The sequence below is a fragment of the Microtus pennsylvanicus genome, chromosome 18, assembly GCF_037038515.1.
Source record: "Microtus pennsylvanicus isolate mMicPen1 chromosome 18, mMicPen1.hap1, whole genome shotgun sequence".
Lineage (NCBI taxonomy): Eukaryota > Metazoa > Chordata > Mammalia > Rodentia > Cricetidae > Microtus > Microtus pennsylvanicus.
Window position 1 is genome coordinate 39,842,811 of NC_134596.1, and position 18,957 is coordinate 39,861,767.

At 48.9% G+C, this 18,957-nt stretch overlaps 1 protein-coding gene across 6 annotated transcripts in view; it reads left to right on the forward strand.

The window, feature by feature from the left end:
- The window catches only part of Tenm4 (teneurin transmembrane protein 4), a 677,803-nt gene that overhangs the window by 578,755 nt on the left and 80,091 nt on the right, over positions 1-18,957 (forward strand). For all 6 annotated transcript variants that reach the window (XM_075953236.1, XM_075953232.1, XM_075953234.1 and 3 more), the window contains 2 exons: positions 3,601-3,747; positions 14,640-14,856. In XM_075953236.1, coding sequence (XP_075809351.1) covers positions 3,601-3,747; positions 14,640-14,856 — 364 coding nt within the window. The remainder of the gene's footprint in view (positions 1-3,600; positions 3,748-14,639; positions 14,857-18,957) is intronic.

Below are 18,957 nucleotides of genomic sequence, written 5' to 3' on the forward strand. Positions count from 1 at the left end.
CCATGCTTACTGGGCTGAGTAACCGGCATAAACCATGCCATTTAATCTTCTCAGTGCCTCTTTCACACCTACAGATACAAAAACTGAAGTTCAGAGTTAATGTGATAATCTTCCCACGAACAGAAAGTCCAATGACTGTGCTAAGATCTGAGTTGATGCCAGGCGGTGGTGGTGCACGCCTTTAAACCCGGCATTCAGGAGGCAATGACAGGCAGATCTCTGTGAGTTCGGGGCCAGCCTGGTCAACAGAGCAAGTTCTAGAACAGGATCCAAAGGTACACAGAGAAACCCTGCCAAAAGAGGGGAAGAAAAGATCTGAGTTGAAGTTCGCCATAACTACAAAACATATTTTGTTTTTTTAATTAAAAACTTGAGACTAATGGTGTGAAATTGGAACTTCTCTGAAAATCTGGAAATTTATTTTTTAAAACGTGTGTGTGTTCTCATACACACACAGCCAGGTTTTGTGGATGAATGTGGGTGCAAGCTACAGCACGCTTGCAAAGGCCGGAGGATAGCCTGAGGTGTTGGTCCTCACCATCCGTCTTATTTGGAACAGAGTCTCTTGTTCATCACGGTATGCACCAAGCTAGCTAGCCCTTGAGAACCTGGGGATTCTCCTGTCTCAACCACCCAGCTCTAAGTAGATACAATGAGATTACCATATCTGTCTCGGTGTGGATTCTAGGGATCCAAACTCAGGACCTCACATCTACACAGCAAGTGTTTTACGCACTGAGCCATTTCTCTAGCCCCCAAAGTTTCCCCTTTGAGGAATAATCTGTGCAAAGCACCTAGCCCAGGGGCCCGGCATGGCAGCCCCCGAGTACATGGCAGCTGTCACTGTCCTCGCTGTCCTGAGGCATCTACCAGAATACATAGTCCACAGACCAAGTCTACCTCCTCACAGATTTTTGTTAATCAAGTTTATTAGAACACGTTGTGCTCATGACTCACGGATAGCCTGTGCCTGCTTTGGGACTACAGTGCCAGAACCAAGTGATTATAACAGATACCTTATTATGTTGAGCCCTCTTAATTCCCCTATGTTATAATTAAGAATATTGGGGTTCAAAAAAATTTAATAACATGGTCCCCTGGCCACAGAGTCATAGAGCTGGCCTTTGGTATGGCTTCTAAGCTCGTGCTCACAAAAGATCCTTTCTGCATCTTATGAGATGCTGTATCACGGGCAAAATAAAAGAGTATCCTAATATTTTTAAAGCTTTCACCTCCTTCCTCTAAGATTAACCCCAGGAGGAGTAGTTTAATTAAAAGTAGTCTCTGGGTAGACGGACGAAAACTTGAGATGAACTGAAAGACAGGAGAGGCTCTGCTTGCTGAGATCACTCTGGATGACCGATCATGGTGGCTTAGTCAGAACACAGACCAGTCACCCGCATGTCACCCACTGCTCCTAGCGCCCAGGTTTACAGCTTTTCTTCTTGGTCAGTTTTGAGGCTAGCCTCCCACACGCTCTACGTCCTCTACTAAGCCTTCTTGTGATCCCCACTGCATTCCCCACATGCAACCAGTGTTTCTTCCTTGCGTGGAAAGGACGTGGTTGCATTGACTGGTTGGTGTCTGCATCGACCATCTCAAGAGGAAGTGAACTTCCGGTTTTTGTTGGAATCAGAGTCAACTATCCAAAGCCCTTGAGCCATAATGGTATTTAATCTTTGCATGCTAGTTTTAATATGCATTTTTACGTCCTTGAAACACTAGTCTCAGGTTCTGCTGTATCAGCTGCTCCCTGAGTGTTTATATGTGCCAGGTTTGTTGTCCTGTAAAAATAATGAGTCGCGGAGCCCAGCGGACAGAGTGCTCACTCAGCGTTCGTGAAACCTGGGCTTTAATCACCGCCGCATGCATGAGCAGACGTGGTGGTGCACACCTGTAATCCCAGCACTTGGGAGGCAGAATCAGGATGGTCACAAGTTCAGGGCAATCTGCAACTGCATAGCAAGTGTGAAGTCAGTGTGGGCTATGTGGGACCCTGTCTCAAAAAGAAAGAAGGAAGGGAGGGAAGAAAGGAGGGAGGGAGGAAGGGAGGAAAAAAAGAGAAAGAAAGAGAAAAAATGAAAACAACAACCAATAGTGGAAATAGGTTCATTTTCCATGGTTTTGTGGTTTCGTGGCAGAATGTTCAGTTTACAGCCAAATGGGCAGGTACTTGATGCTCATCACAGTAAACTAGTATAACTCATTCCTTCCCTGGAGGCTGGAGCAAAGGAAAGGAAGTAGAGATGTCATGAACAGCATAGTTTGAGTTGATAGTCACTCAGAGAAGAGAGCTGGCCATCATGAAAATAAGGACTCAAGAGAAAGAATAGAAATGAAAAGAATTCAGATGAAAGAATAGGAGCTAAAGTGAGCCATGAAACCTAATGTTTTCTTAAACATGAGTCTCTTCCTTATTGAAATGTGTGTGTGTCTCTCTCACACCACAAAAGCCTGTGGGACTCAACTCGTACATAACATGACGCAGGTGCGGAAGTCAGAGGACAATCTTTAGGAATCAGTTTTCTCTTTTTACCCTAGGTTCCTAGACTCAAACTCAGGTCATCGGTCTTGCATGTCAATAGCTTTTACCTTCTGAGCCACAAACCAGGCTTGAAAGGGCAGTAATCAAAATCCTGTAAGCCTATTTGACTGTTACTAAAAGTCCCCACTTCATCATGGGGTCAGAGCAGAAGAAATGGGCTCCAAGCAGTGTCCTGTTCTTTTTATTAGGTCACCCACGTCTTCTCAGATGGCCATAGCTGTTCCTAGTTCCCACTGTATAGTTCAAGTCTCCGTCTAGGCACTTTGGTAGGATGCCTGCTTCTCAAGAGTACAACTAGGTATTTTTCATCTCTGTGCCTGTAGCTAGCCCAAATAAGATGCTTAATAAGGGACAGGTGTGTAAATACACAGCTGAGCAGCTAGCACTGCTTGGCTCTTCCTTTGTACTTGAGACCAGCAGGAGTTCGTCTATGTCGTGACAGTCTCCTGGGCTCCCCTGGTATAAAGCCCTTTCCAAAGCCTAGCATAAACACAATGGTAATAGAAAGACCCAAGCCCTCATTCTCAAAGCAAATACTGTTGTCTAGGAGAAAAGGAGAGCCATTATGAAAAGCCTAAGGCCCACTGAAGTTGACCTAGTTACAAGAACTAGGGGGGAAAAGCACATCTCTAGGCCAAATGTTACAGAACACCTTCAATCCCAGCACCCAGGAGGCAGAGGCAGGGGAATCTCTGTGAGTTAAAGGCCAAGAGACAAGACAACCAAGCCCAGGATTGAGGATGGGTGGAAGACCTCCCTAGTCAGGCTCTGGCAGGCTTGATCAACTGACTGCAGCTCCAAATCCTGATCACTTGTGAAATGGGGGGAGGTGGAGATGTTGAGGGTTCCAGACCCCTCCGTAAGAGGCCTTACTTCTCCGAGTCTCTGCTGTCTTCTCTGTAAAGTGGAGAGTCGTTGTGGTACCTGCCTCCCCAGCTGCTGAGACGGACAGATGTGAAAGCATCGTATAGGCAGCTGGTACAGCATGAGTGCAGAGTGCAGGGGTAGCAGTTGCGATGGGGCCCCAGCCCTTGACTCCCTGCTTTGTCTTACAGAGGGCTGTCCTGGCTTGTGCAATGGAAATGGCAGATGTACCCTGGACCTGAATGGGTGGCACTGTGTGTGCCAGCTGGGCTGGAGAGGAGCCGGATGTGACACGTCCATGGAAACTGCCTGTGGGGACAGCAAAGACAACGATGGAGGTAGGGATCTGGCGTCCGTAAACCCCAGCCCGTTCCAGAGGTAGGAGACAGAGAGACAAGAGGGGACACTGCTGGGTTAGCAGGGAACCAGCATCCTAATACACAGCGAGGGACTTCAGGACACAGAAGACTGTGTGGGTGGCCTGAGGAATGGGTTCTATTGTTAGCATAGTTTGACTCATTTTAATGAGTGACTATAAATGAAATTAGTTGGCATCTATTGGCCAATGGAGAGAAGGCAAGGAGAAGCATCCTCAGTTATCCCTGTGGTGGAATCGTTACCTGGTCTGGGTTTGCAAAAGCAGCCCTCTTTTGTATCCCGGAAACTGTGAAGGATGTTCCTCCAGGGAAGGAGGTTCACTCACCTGGATTAAGGTGTCGCCTCTGATTCTGAAGGTAACCCTCTCAGGAACATCAAGGCACACTTTTCCTTCACGCTCTCTCATCCATATAGGTTTGTAATAACGTCTGCCTTTGCTTTTTTTCCCAAGTGTTGGACAGCCAAAACCCAAAGGAAGAGGGGTTAGCCTTATAGAATATTAACTCAGGGTGAAAACCCATTTTAATTAAAACTTGGATCTTAACCCCACCTGGGTACTGGGTGTCTCTGAACCTTACTCTCCCCAAATATAAAATGAGGCTGTTAACAGAGGCTACTCGTTCGTTTCCAGCTGCTCAGACGCAAAATAATTACACAAAACTGTATTAATTAAAACATTGCTTGGCCAACCACTTAAGCATGTTGCTAGCTAGCTTTTATATCTTGTTAACCAATCCATTTCTATTATTTTATATTTTACCATGAAGCTCGTGGTTTACAAGTAAAGTTCCGGGGCACATCTGTCTTCTCTGGCGGCTACATGGCATGTCACTGACTCTGCCTTCTTTCTCCCAGCATTCAATTTGAGTTTCCCACCTAGCTCTACTCTGCCCTATCACAGGCCAAAGCAGCTTCTTTACTCATTAACTAATAAAAGCAGCACATAGACAGAAGGACTTCCCACACCATGAGGCAGTTTGCCCATCAAGGTTATTCAAGTCTTTATATTAGCCATAAAATTAGCTTCCATTTCTCTATGGTGTAAACTTGCATAATATTCTCCATAATATACTCCACATTCCCACGTGGTAGAACCTGCTTCTACCAACCGCAGGGAGTTACTGGAAAAATAAAGAAGACAGACACAAAAACAAAAAAAAATTTCTCTTTCTAATGCTGGCAGCTGACACACTTAGGCAGCTCTCTTTGATTTAAACCAAGAGACTTCCCTGTATTCTGCACAATGTTAGAAACTGGAGAACTAGCAACTTGGTGTCCTCCCTTCTGGAAATTTCCTGTCTACAGTGTTCTACAATCTCAAACCCCATGAGGATCAAAAGGCCAAGTGTGTAATATTGTGGTCACTCTAATTCAACTGGTCAGTTGGCTCTGGAATCCTAGAAATGTTGTTTTAGAGCCTTGATGTTTGTCTGGACTGTCTTTCCCTTGCCCAAATCCAGACAGCAGTCATTCAGATAACCTCAGACAACAGCTATGAGAAGAATTAGAAGCAAGGTGCCCATAGGGTTTGGGCCTTGATGGCTTTTGAGCAGAGATGTGTGCCTGCCTGGAATCCCATCGTGTTGCTATGTCCCTTAATCTAGCTGACACATGGGGAGATCATCATTATTCAGTTGCCCAAGCATGTATCATCTCTTTTGGAGGACCGTGTCTTACAGGAGGCACGGAGATGCGAAAGTCCTGTCCATCCTCCAGGAACTCAGAGGAAGGAGGAAGCACCAAGGTTGAGTGTTCATGGATTGTTCTAAGTGAAATTGCAGGGTTATGTATTAGTTGTGGGACTGGGAAAACATTTATCAGGAAGGTGATATCAGAGCAGGAAGGAGTTTTATGTGGGGGGAGGGGTGTTTTGTTCTCAAGAGATCACATAGGCAGGGCAAAGTGAGGAAGGGTAACGATCCTCCTTGTCTTCAAGTAAGAGAAAGAGCATTCTGACTCTGTCTGTGGGAAAGAGATCAGCTTCTGTTGTCTGTACGATGCCCTCAGTATCCTGCTGCATCTTGCCTGTGTGGCTGCAAGGCCAGTAATAAACAATAACATTCATGGAAAATTAGGAAAAAGGAGAGAAGCCATACTGGGAAATCATTCCCTCTCCCAGAGTCCAGGATCTTGGCCCAAGCTTTCACACAGCTGTGGAACAGCTGGACAGCTAAGGAACTAAGGGGTCTTTGCGATGTTCAGAAAACATATAGTCCCCCTACACACATACACACACACATACAAGAACACCAGAGTAGACACCCTGGTTGCCATGCTTCAGAGACAGCCAACACTGAAATGCCCAGTTTTCCCAGAGAACCTATGCCCACAGTAGCCCCGAACCCCATGTTATAGGAAACAATCCAGACCCTAGGGAAATGGAGCCTTCTCCAGTTGCTCCGAGCAATGAGCCAGCACAAAGCAAAAAGAACAACCAGAAAATCCCCAGTTGCAGGAGAACATACCTCATACGTTGTTTGAAGCATATTATAGAGCAGAATGAGTTTGTACATCCTCCGCGGCACACAGAAGCTGCACTGTGAGGGCCTTCATTTGCTCCATGAATGTTCGCTGAGCATCTGCACCATGTCAGGCCCCGACTCCCAGGGCTTCAGAAGTAAAACCGAGAGTCTCTGCCCTTGCAACGTGTCAGATTCAGAAAGAGGAAATGGAGGTAGCTGTAAGACCGTGGGGTCCTGCTGTCCCAGAAAAGCATCCAGCCCTTCAGCTGCTATTATCAACCACCTCAGAGGGAAGTGAGCCATGGCTTCCCCAGGAAGACCTCCATCACAACTGGAAATTCAACCGTCTCGGGAGGACAAGCCTTGGGCATTTGATTCTCCACTGTGAAGTAAGGAGATGCCTCGCTTTGGTAGGCTGGCCTTTCTATCCATTGAGAGAGTCTGGAGGAAGCCCCAGAAGGTCCTGGATTTGTAAGATGGCGTGGATGAAATAAACTACAGATTCCAAAAGGACAGACATTACCCTCACTGGCTTTCTGTCTCTTGGCCTTGCACAAGCAGAGACAGTCTGGTAGAAGGAAAGGCAGGGTCACCATGCAGGGAGCACACACGTAGGCCATATCTAGCAATCCACAATTTTCCCTTCCATGGAGCATCCACGGGTCTTGCCGTTGGCAAGGCAGCACACTCTTTTCTTTTCTTTTAAATTTATTTATTTATTAAAAATTTCCACCTCCTCCCATCCTCCCATTTCCCTCTCACTCCCCCCACACTTCCTCCCCCTCCCTCTCCAGTCCTAAGAGCAGTCAGGGTGCCCTGCCCTGTGGGAAGTCCAAGGCCCTCCCCCCTCCATCCAGGTCTAGGAAGGTGAGCATCCAAACAGACTAGCCTCCCAGAAAGCTAGTATATGCAGTAGAATCAAAACCCAGTGTCATTATCATTGGCTTCTCAGTCCGCCCTCATTGTCAGCCACATTCAGAGAGTCCAGTTTGATCACATGCTCCATCAGTCCCAGTCCAGCTGGCCTTGGTGAGCTCCCATTAGATCAGTCACATCGTCTCCGTGGGTGGACGCACCCCTCACGGTCCTGACTTCCTTGCTCATGTTCTCCCTCCTTCTGCTCTTCATCTGGACCTTGGGTGCTCAGTCCAGCAGCACACTCTTTTCTGAGAGGATCTAAGGACCAGTGAGCATGGCCCGGTCTCCCTCAGGAAGCTCACAGTCATGCGGAAGAAAACTGTCATCTAAATGACTGAACCTCGTGGAAGCAGAATGAGAGGAGCACCTCCATGCCAGCCCAGACAGGGGACACAGCGCAAGGCCAGAAGGCAATTCAGGGTCGAGAGAAAGTGCAACAGGCTCCCTGAGTGGCCAAAATGACTTGGGGGCTTGGAGGAAATTAGCAGAGTTTAATGTTGAGTAGCAGGGCTAGAAGGAACTCCATGTCCTTCCTTCTCCTCCCCTGCATAATGTAGACAAGGAAACAGGAAACCAGAGAGAGAGAGAGAGAGAGAGAGAGAGAGAGAGAGAGAGAGAGAGAGAGAGAGAGAGAGAGAGAGAGGTGACCTCATGCATCTCACGGTCACACAGACAGCCAATAGCTGGGCCCAGACTAGGACTCCAGGCTCCAGCTGAGATGCCCCATGTAGCCTTGTGCATCTAGAGCATGCCTCCTCCTCTTAGAGACTCTCGTCCTCCTTGAAATGTGGGGAGTGTATACCCAGGCCTGAAGACGCTTTGAAATATGCCACGGAGCCTTCTAGAGCATGAGAGAACTCCAATATACAATTGATTTCCATGGGAACACTACTCCCTGTGAAGTTTTAGACTACCTTTTTAGGTAGTATATTTAGTATACTTTTTAGGTAGGTTTAGTATATTTTATATATATTGGCGGATTTTGACTGTTTTTTTATTTTTTATTAAAATTCATATTCCAAGCTGGGTGTGGTGATTCCAACCAATAATTCTAAGACTTGGGAGACCCTGGCAAGAGGACCAAAAGCTCATGGGTTACCCAGTAAGATCTGGTCTTAAAAAATCTATCCCAAACATTTCATATTCATAGAATAAAAGGTCCACCTCTGCCTGGTTTTCAAAGCTCCTCCAACAAACCTGTAGGTGGTAGAGAGATTTACAGACAAGGACACGGAGTCTCAGAGAACTGGAAGAAGTTACCCAGCTGCACACAGTGGATCAGCGGGAGAGCTAGACTAGACAGGAGCCCTGTCTGTAAAGAAGATGCTGGAACAAAAACTCCACTGGAATTTAAACAGCCAGATCCCTTTAGATGACACTTCTCAAAGCAGCTTCAAGGTATCAAAACGTCTTCCATGGCCCCACGAAAGACAACTGCGGATGGCAATACCCCAATTGACAGCCGCAGCCCAGAAGGAGAAATTTCAAAAGAACTGCAAACAAAGAAAGCTCCCTGTCCTTCTACCACCTGCTCCACCCATCTCCCACTGTGGGCATGGGGCGCTCACACAAAGCCCTAGAATCTGGTCACCCTCCAGACGGTCTCTAAACCACATTTCTCGTGATAAGAGACAAGAGAGGAATTGACCTTTAAAAAATCTCGTGTTCCAAGGAGCAGATAAAGATTTCACAAGCCCTTTAGAAAGAAGGCACGGAATTCATTATAGCAAGTGACAAAAACTTCTCTGGGATGTGTGCAGAAAGGGGAGGGGTACCCTCCCCTCCTTCCCCAGGGCCTGCCCCAGGGGCTGCCCACAGTCTGCTGTAAGACCAGTCTATGGCCTACAGTCTGCCCACATCTCTTTCCAGCCATGCTCTGGGTGTTCTGGTTCCCCTCCCTGCTGTCCCATAGGGACGGGAACTGGCTTGCTTATTTCCGCATCTCCCGTGCATAGCACAGCACCTTGCCTGTGTAGGCACCATGCTCACCGTGTAAAGGAACAAATGCATGAATGATCCTGCGAGGCTCAGCCCTCTCATGGGGAAGAAGGGGAGCTCAGGGGGTGGTGGAGATGCCCAGAGCGAGGGCCCACCTCAGCCCAGGGTGGGCTGCGTCCTGGAAGAGAGAAAGCTTGAAGACAAGGATTGCTAATAATAAGCGGCTTCCCCATGGCTGTCCTGGCTTTCCTTACCCTGGTGGTTGTAAGTCTGGGATGAGTCCCTTACTCTCTGCTGGCTTACATCAGCCAACCTCATCTGGCTGTTGTCTGCACACCTGTGTGGTTTCTGTCATAGCCCCCACCCTAGATAGGCTGGCCAAACCGATCCACCTGTTAAATGTGGGAGCCTTACAGAATCATTCATTCATGCATATACATACATATACACATACGTTTATACACACATACACACATACACATGGATACACATATATACACATACAGACACATACACATATATGAATACACACACACTGTGGAGCAGACGTCCACAGTGTTACAGGCTGCCAGTGCCAGTTCTGAACACAAAGGTTTTGCACAAATGCTGGGCTTATATAATGCATCTTTGAGAGTGAAGTTTGTGCCCCCCCCCCATTCATTTCAAAGCATGTGTCTCATTTAAATGTGACAGTGGAGGAGTTGCCCACATTTGCTGCTCAGTAAATATTTGTCAGATGTGCGAGGAGGAAACACCGGCTTACCAAGGTGCAGGCAGGCAGAATTCTGGCCTGGCATCAATCACCAGGCACCCAGTGGGCAATTCCTCAGTTCCGAGGTCTCTGGTGAGGGTGCGGTTTATGTGGTGTCTCCTTTCGAAAGGGCCCTGAGAGCTCCAGTAACCTAATTTACATGTGTCACCCTGGCTGGCTTTATCCAGCTCAGACCTCTAGGGTCACACTGCACCCAGAATCCTGCCTGGAATGTGTGCAGAGGAAGAGACCAGGGCTTGATCGAATGGCAACTGGTTGCCAGGATACCAGGATACTCGCCAAAGGGAAGTGCCTGTCAGAAGCCACCAGTCACTGTCCCTAGCTGGGTCCTTACATGGGAGCCTCTCACTGCCTCCCTCCCTGAGTCTCATGGCATCTCTGTGAAGTAGGCTTCACGGTGATCCATTTAACAGGTGGAGGAAAAGGCTCAGAGATTTTGCTGGGACGTGTATTTTCAGTAAATACATGATCCGGGCAGGTCATCATAGCACCCTACTGCCCACAAGATGGAGGAGAAATGGGGAGCAGGGAGCCCTGGAAGGCAGGAACAAAGTGAAGCTGAAGCCAGGGCAGCAGGCACAGAAGCCGCGGCACCACGCTGACAATGGCAGGGTGTGCTCACAGTGGGGCATCGCTGCTGCCACCACACGGAAAACTGGAGCCCTAGAGCCTACATGTGAAGCAGGTGCCTGCTAGAGCAGAGCGGGTGGCACGGAGCTAGGGCACAGAAGAGGCGCCCGTGAGAGACAGAACTCACAGCAGAAAGGCCCTACCTTTCTTGGAAACCAGAGTACTAACGCCAAGCTAGAAGATCCACCCAGAAAGCAGTCCTGCGTGAGTGGTACTCTGGCATGGCAGGCAGCAATCACCAGAAATCATGCTGGAGGGTTCACCAACCACGTGAGATCCCCAGCGAGACTTCTAGAACAGGCGGGAATGGCTGACTACAGGCTGGGGTTAACAGTGATAGCATGCGAGAGGATGACTACAAGAACGTAATGCAAGAGAGACTATACCATAAATAAACTTTTACATGGCTACAGAGATAGCTGATGTGTAAAACCATAAGGATGGAACAAGATACTACGGGGGGGGGGGGAATGGCAGATTTTTAAAAGTCCCAAAGAGACTATCTACAGTCTTAAAATATGGTCATTTAAGTTAATGACCCAGGGGACCAATTAAATAGCAGACCAGACACAAATGAAGGGCAGATAAGGGAAGCAGAATGGAAGTCTGAGGAAATTTATCAGGATGGGGCACAAATACAAGGAAGGAAATGCAGGGGCTGAGAGGCGTGAAATAGGAGCCGGCCCCTTTAAACTTTTATTAGCATCCCGAAGAAAGGGCCAGAGAGAAATGAAGAAAGGAGCATTCTCGGTTTATAGGAGAACTTTCCAGAACGTACGCAAGATTCAATCCTAAATAAAATGCCTAAGGAATGGCATATGGTTCACTGCAGAGCACACTTGCTGAGTCCTGGGATTGGAGACAGCCAGGCTACAGAGGAAGCCTTGTGCACGCACAGCCGATGTGGGCGGATCCATGAGTCTAAAGAAGGAAATGCCACCCTTTGTCTGTCATGATGCATGGCTAAAGAAACCGAGGCTGGAGGCATTAAGACTTGCACAGGGTCCCACAACTCCGGTGGCCATCTGGCTGGAGAGAAATTGTCTTACGTGCTGAGCCTGGCATAACAGGGCATCGTTTCAGTAAGGCTCCCAAATTCCCATTCTCCATTTACAAAACTATTCCCGTGAGTCTCTCCAGGATGACTCAGAGAACATTCCGTGTGTCAGAAAGAACGGGGTTCAGATCCCCCCTCAACTTCTTTAGGAACTACCTCTACAGCCGTCAACTTTACCACGCCTAAGATGTGGTTCTGTCTCTCTGAACAGTGGCTTCCTCGCGGGATGGGTCAGCACTAAGGCCCTTAGTCCTTATAAAGTGTTTAGCACAATGCAGGGCCTGACGTCCCTGTCATTTGTCCTCTCCACCAACCTAACATGGTGAGAAGCACCCTCACTCCCGGGTCACCTTCCTCAGGGCTGGAGAGTAGGCACCCCTCCCAGGCGCCGCATGGCAGAGTGTTTACGGAAAGGTAAAAGACTGGCTTCCAGGGACTACTTTGGTGGTAAACAGGAGCAGGCAAGAGCTAATAAAATTTCAAATTAGCCATGACTTTTCACGGCCCTTCAATTGTGCTGGCTGATTTAATGGTCACCGTCCCTGCTCGCTGGGATTGAATAATGGAGCATCTCTGCAGAGTTATGGATGCGGCCGCTGGAGCTGTCACGCTCACATCAATAGCAGAATGCAAATAACCCTCTGCTTGGGCTGTAATTATGTGTTTAAGCAATGTCTGACGGGGGCAGCCAAAAAGGGTGCAATGAAAACCGCCATCGGCAGGAGAGGGCGGCTGCTTTGCTAGGCCGTGGGACCCGGAAGCTAGAAGACAAGCTAAGGTTACCACCCACAATAATACTGGGGTGAGGTACAGGTAGGTAGTCCTTCATTTCAGTCAACCATGTTTTAGGTTCAGAATCTACCTTTATTAAGCACCTACTGTGTACCCAGTACTGGGTTGAATTTGGGGATGTAGTGCTACATGGGTCATTGTTGAAAGGAAACTTAATGACCCTCTTATTATCTGTGTGAGAACATGGGAATTTGGCTAAGTAAATGCCTCAGTGTGTGAAGGGTCTGTCACCAACCCAAACCCAGGCTTGATCCTTGGGACTGAAAGAGTGGAAGGAAAGACTCCCAAGGTTGTCCCCTTAGCACTACATGTACACTGTGGCCCATGCTTTTACACACGCACACACACATGCACACACACACACACACACACACATACACACCTGAAGAAACTGTAGTAATTTTAAAAAGTGAGAAAAATATAGGAATCTGAGACCAGATAGTTTAACTGACTTACCCAAGGTCACACAGTGGGAAGAGCCACAGCTGACATCTGATCCCAGGAGTCACAGCTGACAGCTGATCCCGTCCTCTAGCTCTGGAATTCAGACTCTGTCACTGTGCTCCCTGCCAGGAGGCCACGGGCACTTGGGTACTGTACTGAAAATGGGGGGAAAATGGAAAAAACAACAACAAATGGAATATTGCCAGGAATTGTTGTCCCTAATTTACTTAAGGGGGTGCGAGAAACTGGGATTGAGGTCGACCAAGAGGCTTGGCCATTTAACTAAAGTTAAGTTCCCCAAGCACTGTTCATTCAGCCGTTGAACACACCATAGAAGGTAGGCCTGAAGTGACTCAGCCAGCGAGAATGAGAGAACCGGAGGAGAGCCAGGGGGTATGCCCTTGCGCTACAGGTGCAGACTCTATACCATAAATCCTAGGAAAATGGTGGTGAGCTGGCTGTGCCAGCATTTCTCGGGTACTGTTGGTGAGAACCCGGTATTCGGAGAGATCGGACTCGGCCAGTTGTCTGGGGTCAGTCTTACAGACAGGGCTGGGACATGATCTTCAGGCTCTGTGGCTTATGAACCTACCATCCTCGCAACTGCTGAATACGGTTGATTGAAGAAATCATGTCCTGGCTTTTACAGACTAGCATCTCGTGATATCTGCTGCGTCATTTGTTGACTGTTTATTTGGTTTGTTGTTGTTGTTCATTTAATAGCCATTTCAAAGCGCATCTGCTGAGTGCTAGGGGTACAGCAGAGATAACCAAAGCACCACTGGGACCCAGGATGGTTGGAAAGTTTTCCAGTGTCACACAGCTCAGAAGCTGTCAAGCCAGGGCAGTACACAGGTCACCTCTGCTTGTAACATCCAAGATATGACTCTGGGGTCTTCCCAGCCCATCTTCTGATCTCTGGAGCAGTTACCCATCCTAAACTGTTAGTTGGGAACTATAAGAGTTCCTTACAATAATAAAGCCCGAACCATGTAGCCTAGGCTAATCTCTTTCTTTGTATTTGGGAAGTAGCGTGAGCTGTAATAGTTTAGGGGTCCTGAAGCTACCCGTCCATGTGGTCAAGACAACTCCCCACAAGTCACAACTCACAGAAGACAGATCCGGGCCTCTGCAGGGCTGAGGGCTGTGCCCCAGGCCACTGATCCCACAGCTGAGGAAGCTTCCACGGTTACAGGGCCTGAGCATCCTTTCTTCTTCCTCACACCAGAGCCAGGGAGTCACCAGGTTTTAGATTTCACCCTGTAGGTCCCTCAAAAATGATTGTGCGTTCTCCATCAGTGCCGCTCTCACCTAAGCTGCTCCATTTCCCGTCTGTGCAACCTCAGCACCGCACCGGTCCATCTGTGAGTTTTAGCAGTGTGCCTTGGATGAAATCACCCTCTGTTGCAAGCCTTTGGGGGTACCTATGGCATGAGGGCAAATTTCCAGGTCACTAACATGGACTAAACGGTCCAACACAGCTGCCCCCAACCCACACCGCAGCCTCATCCTTGCTATTTCCCCCCTAAACACCAGCATTTTGGCTTAGCATCTCTTATGGCCATGCATTCTCTCTCCTCTGAGCTTTCTCCAAAACCCTCGCTGCTGTCTCCTTAGAAGAGGACAAACAGTGTACACACCATATGCTCACCTAGCTGTATCAGCTATGAGACAGAAAGTCTGGGGCCAGAGGCGTCTGAAGCACCTGGATCTTCTTGAGCTCTGAAAAGCCCTGGGGTCTGTCTGCATCTGAAGTTTGGCAATGAGGGACAGATAGGCAAACACGGCTGATTGAATGTAGCTATATAATGTTCTGCACATGCTCTGTCGCCCCTGCAGATGGCTTGGTGGACTGCATGGACCCCGACTGCTGCCTCCAGCCCCTCTGTCACGTCAACCCGCTGTGCCTGGGCTCTCCTGATCCTCTGGACATCATCCAAGAGACCCAGGCCCCCGTACCCCAGCAGAACCTGCAATCCTTCTACGACCGCGTCAAGTTCCTCGTGGGCAGGGACAGTACACACGTCATCCCCGGGGAGAACCCCTTTGATGGAGGGTAAGTCCGTGGGGCTCAGCCCCAGCAGCAGCTCTTGCAGGGAGACTGATGTCTGGTGTGAGGAAGCTGAGAGGGTGGGCAGGCCAGAAGCTCAAATGTGTTTGCAAGAGAGACAAAGACCCAGCCTCCAGCAAGCCTCCAGCACTCCCACCAACAACACTGCTGCCCAAGGGCTTTCGAGCAAAGCTGTGCCTTTCCCACTGGGTGACAGATGGGGTGAGTGAAAATCAAAGGTCTGAGGGGAATCTTGGATCAATACCCACTTTGCAGTCAGCTCTTTCTGATCCCATGGTCTGAGCTGAAGGGCTTTGACACTGTTCGCCCTCAGAGCTGATAGAAGGCTTTACTAACCTGGAGGCAGAGGCCATTGCTGCACCCTAGGCCACGTGTCCACTCGGTCTTCCCCCAGGCCACGTGTCCACACATTCTTCCCCCACGTCACGTGTCCATGCATCTTCCCAGGCCACGTACTCACACATTCTTCCTTTAATAATTGTGTCACCCACTGAACATTTTCTCACTGAGACCTTGTCTGTGTCAGGACCAGTACTAGGGTGACAACAATGGGTAGGATATACTGTCTGCCTATTGGTTACTTACTGTCAACTATAAAATGAATATAGTTATGATATACTTGGCCAAAAATGTGTGGCAAGGATCCTAAGGGACACAGAGGAGGTGTGCTCGGGATGAGTAGGGGAAACAAGACTTTTTCTTTTGGTTTGTTTGACAGGGTTTCTCTAGCCCTGACTGTCCTAGAACACACCCCATAGACTAGGCTGGCCTCGAACTCACAGAGATCCACCTGCCTCTGCCTTCTGCATCCTGAGATTAAAGGTGCACACCACCACTGCCTGATGAGAAACAAGTCTTAAAGATGAGAGGCAGTTAGCCAGGCCGGTGAAAGAGGGGAGGTTCAGAGGAGGAAGAAGAGTTCACACAAAAGTGGGAGGTATGGCAGGATCTGGGAGCCAGCAAAAGATGACCCCGTGTTCTCCGCTCTGGTCAGGACATTAAACTAGCACAGTTTCCAGAAGTAAAGATAATCATTTCTCTGCAATGTCTTCTAATACAGTAATGCTTCATGCATGCTGAACTCTGAGTCAACACGGTGAATCCTGCAGTCACTGAAAATGATTTCTGGCCCAAAGGGTCCCTACCCTAAGTGATGAGAAGTGATGAGACCATGGGAATGAGGAACCAGCGGGGCTTGGCTAGAGATGGGTGTGAGGCTGAGGGGTTTCCTGTCTGTGGATGCCAGGGTGGATAGTGGTGACGTCTCCAGGATGAGGATCTAAAAGCAAGACCGGGGGTAAGAGAAAAGTGGTGGCCTCACCTTGAGCAGAGAAAGGGTAAAGAAAAGATACAACATAGTCACACATCCAGGGGGAAGTGTCTACCGGCAGTCTGAAGTCATTCTTGAGCTGAGAAAGGGTAAAGATACAATAGAGTCATATAGCCAGGAGGAAGTATGAGATGTTAAACTCCAAGCTCAGTGGGAGGGCCCTGCCTGGAAGAATCAAGTGGAGAGCATCGAAGACCCAACCTCACCCCCAGCGTCATGTGTACACATGTACACCACTCAGGTGGATACATTAGAGGGCACATTCTTAAACACAGCCCAGAGCAGGTACAGCGGCTTTTCCATGTGCACACGTCCAGTCGCATGCTAGAGCGAGGAACAGCAAGAGTGGGGGGGGGGGATGACATTTCTTGGCCAGAGCTGCTGCTTTTGTTCCTAGGAAGATGCTGTTATTCAATTGTGTGATTTTGTATGTAGGCTTGTAGGCCTTCCCCCGGCGTGAGTTCTTTTAATCAAGTGCAGATATAAATAATATTTCTACCAAGGAAAATGGTGCTTGTTCAGCCTTTCATGACCGGCCCATATGGCATCCGATTAGAGCTACGGTTTGTCAGTTGCCTGTAGCTGTTCTGTTAGGGAGTACCATATTCATGTCAGGCCGCTCCGTGCCAGCAGGAACATGTCCCCCGGGTGTCCTCCTCGGGACGTGCTGAGCCTGCTGCTTAAGTACTACGATACGCTGTGGGACCTGCCCTGGGTTCTCGGCACGGCTTACGTGGACTTGAGAAGCCTGTGCTAGGGGAAGAGCCAAAGCTAAGGCCCACTTCAGCTCCTGGCTTTGCAACCCCTGTGTGCATGGCTCTGATTAGGGGCTCGATAAAATGAAAGAGTCATGCCAGCAGCTGCCGCCCCTCGAATCTGTATTCTCCAGGCCAATCCTGCAGCTCACTCATTAGAACTCAGTAGTTGCTCAAGGAATGTGTGTGCACATAAGTTACCTTGAAGAATGAGAAATGCAGAGGGAAAAGGAAGAGGAGAGGGAAGGGGGGCAGATAGACACATTTTACTTGGTTTTAGACAGAGGATTCGGGGTCCAGCAGGGTTCAGCCATCTGCCAGACAGCACACTGGAGGTGAGGAGCAGAAACTAGAGAAGACAGCTCCCACGTCCTTGCTTACACATCTGTTGCCTTCAGTTAAATTACAGACACTTGGAAGGCAGTGACTATTTATCTATGCGAACCCGTGACACGTCAAGAAGGGCCTGGAAGGTGGTATTTGTTTTACAAATGAGTCGATAATAGAAGGTTCCAAAATGTTAGTATGAAATCCCTCTTCTGGCCTTCACTTGATCCAGTAGGCCCCTGCTCCTGGCTGATCTAGATTCAGAAAAAATAGCCATCCATCACCATTGGTCCCCAAACATCCCTCTGTCAAATAAGCCTGGTGACCAGTCAGAAACACTGTCAGGTGTCAGGTGCCTACTCCATGGTTTCAAATGGGCCTAGTGGTAAAAACCCTTCCTTGTGCAATTGGGATGAAGTAGAGTCAGTTTCCCGGCTCAAACTGTTGTTTTCTTTCCTCTCATCTGAGAGGGTGGTGTAAGGGTAATGGGGAAGGCTCAGTGTTGCCTTCCTGGATTTACCACAAGCCATGCATGCATGCATGAAATATAATAAATATTTCACAGCAGCCTTAAAAAAAGATTAAAATAAAGGATCCACTTAGGGAGTGCCCTGTTCATGCCAGCAGGAGCGTGTCCCCTGAGTGCCTCCTGGTTATGGACTGAGCCGGGCACCTAATGGATCAGTAGATGGTGGCTTTTACAATGTAGCATATCAGAAACTAGGACAGACTTTGCAATCAGACGGTCCTGGAGCGAAGGGCAGTAGCGTGGGGCGGGGTTGGGGGTCATGCTCTCAAAGGTGCAGTCCCCTCATCTGAGATACTGGGTGAGTGACGTGTGTGTCAGAGGGCGGCTTGGAGAATTAAAGGGAAAGAAGTACACAAAGCTCAACCTGGGGCGCCCGCCACCCAGAAACACCTCGGATAATTACCTAACAGCGCCTGAGGATGAAGGCGATGGCGTTAGGCTGCCAGCTCTACTTCCTTAATGGGAATCAAAGCTTGAGTAACAACTGCTCCCCAGAAATGTCCAGCCCCCCTATCGGGAGAGATGGGTTTAGGTGGCTGGATCACTGTCAGAGGATAAGAAAAGGCTGTGCTCTGCCAGCCAGCTGACACTGGGATCCTTGTTAGTGAGGAATCCAGTGCACTTCTCCAGGGTGCAGCTGGTGGACAGACAGGCCCGCTTAGTGCCCACATGTAACAGTAACAAAGCCTGTGCCCAGCCCGCATCCGGGCAACCTATATGCTGTGCCACGAGTTGCACAGTTCCACAGCTTCCAAAGTGCAGACTGTCACCCACAGCCTCTCTGAGTCCAGTAAGGACAGCAGGGTAACTCCTTTGCTCTGCAGAATCACGGCCATATGCCAGGCCCAGGGAGACTCAGATTGAGGGTTCCAGGCTACTGCTTGTAACTGGCTGGACCCCTGAGATATGGAAATAAACAAGCCACTCTCGTGGTATAGGCCTCTCCTCAGCATCCATCCATGTCTGGGATGAAGAAGCAAGAGAGTCCTCGAAGATGTACACAAGATAGGTGGAGCATTCGAGTGCCAGCAAGCGTGGAATAGGGAGGGGCAGGCCACAGCTCCTCAGGGAGGGAGGCTGGGCTCCCTGGAAAAAACCACAGTGGTGGTTCGGAGCTGAGGTGGAAGAACTTCAGAGAAGGGAGA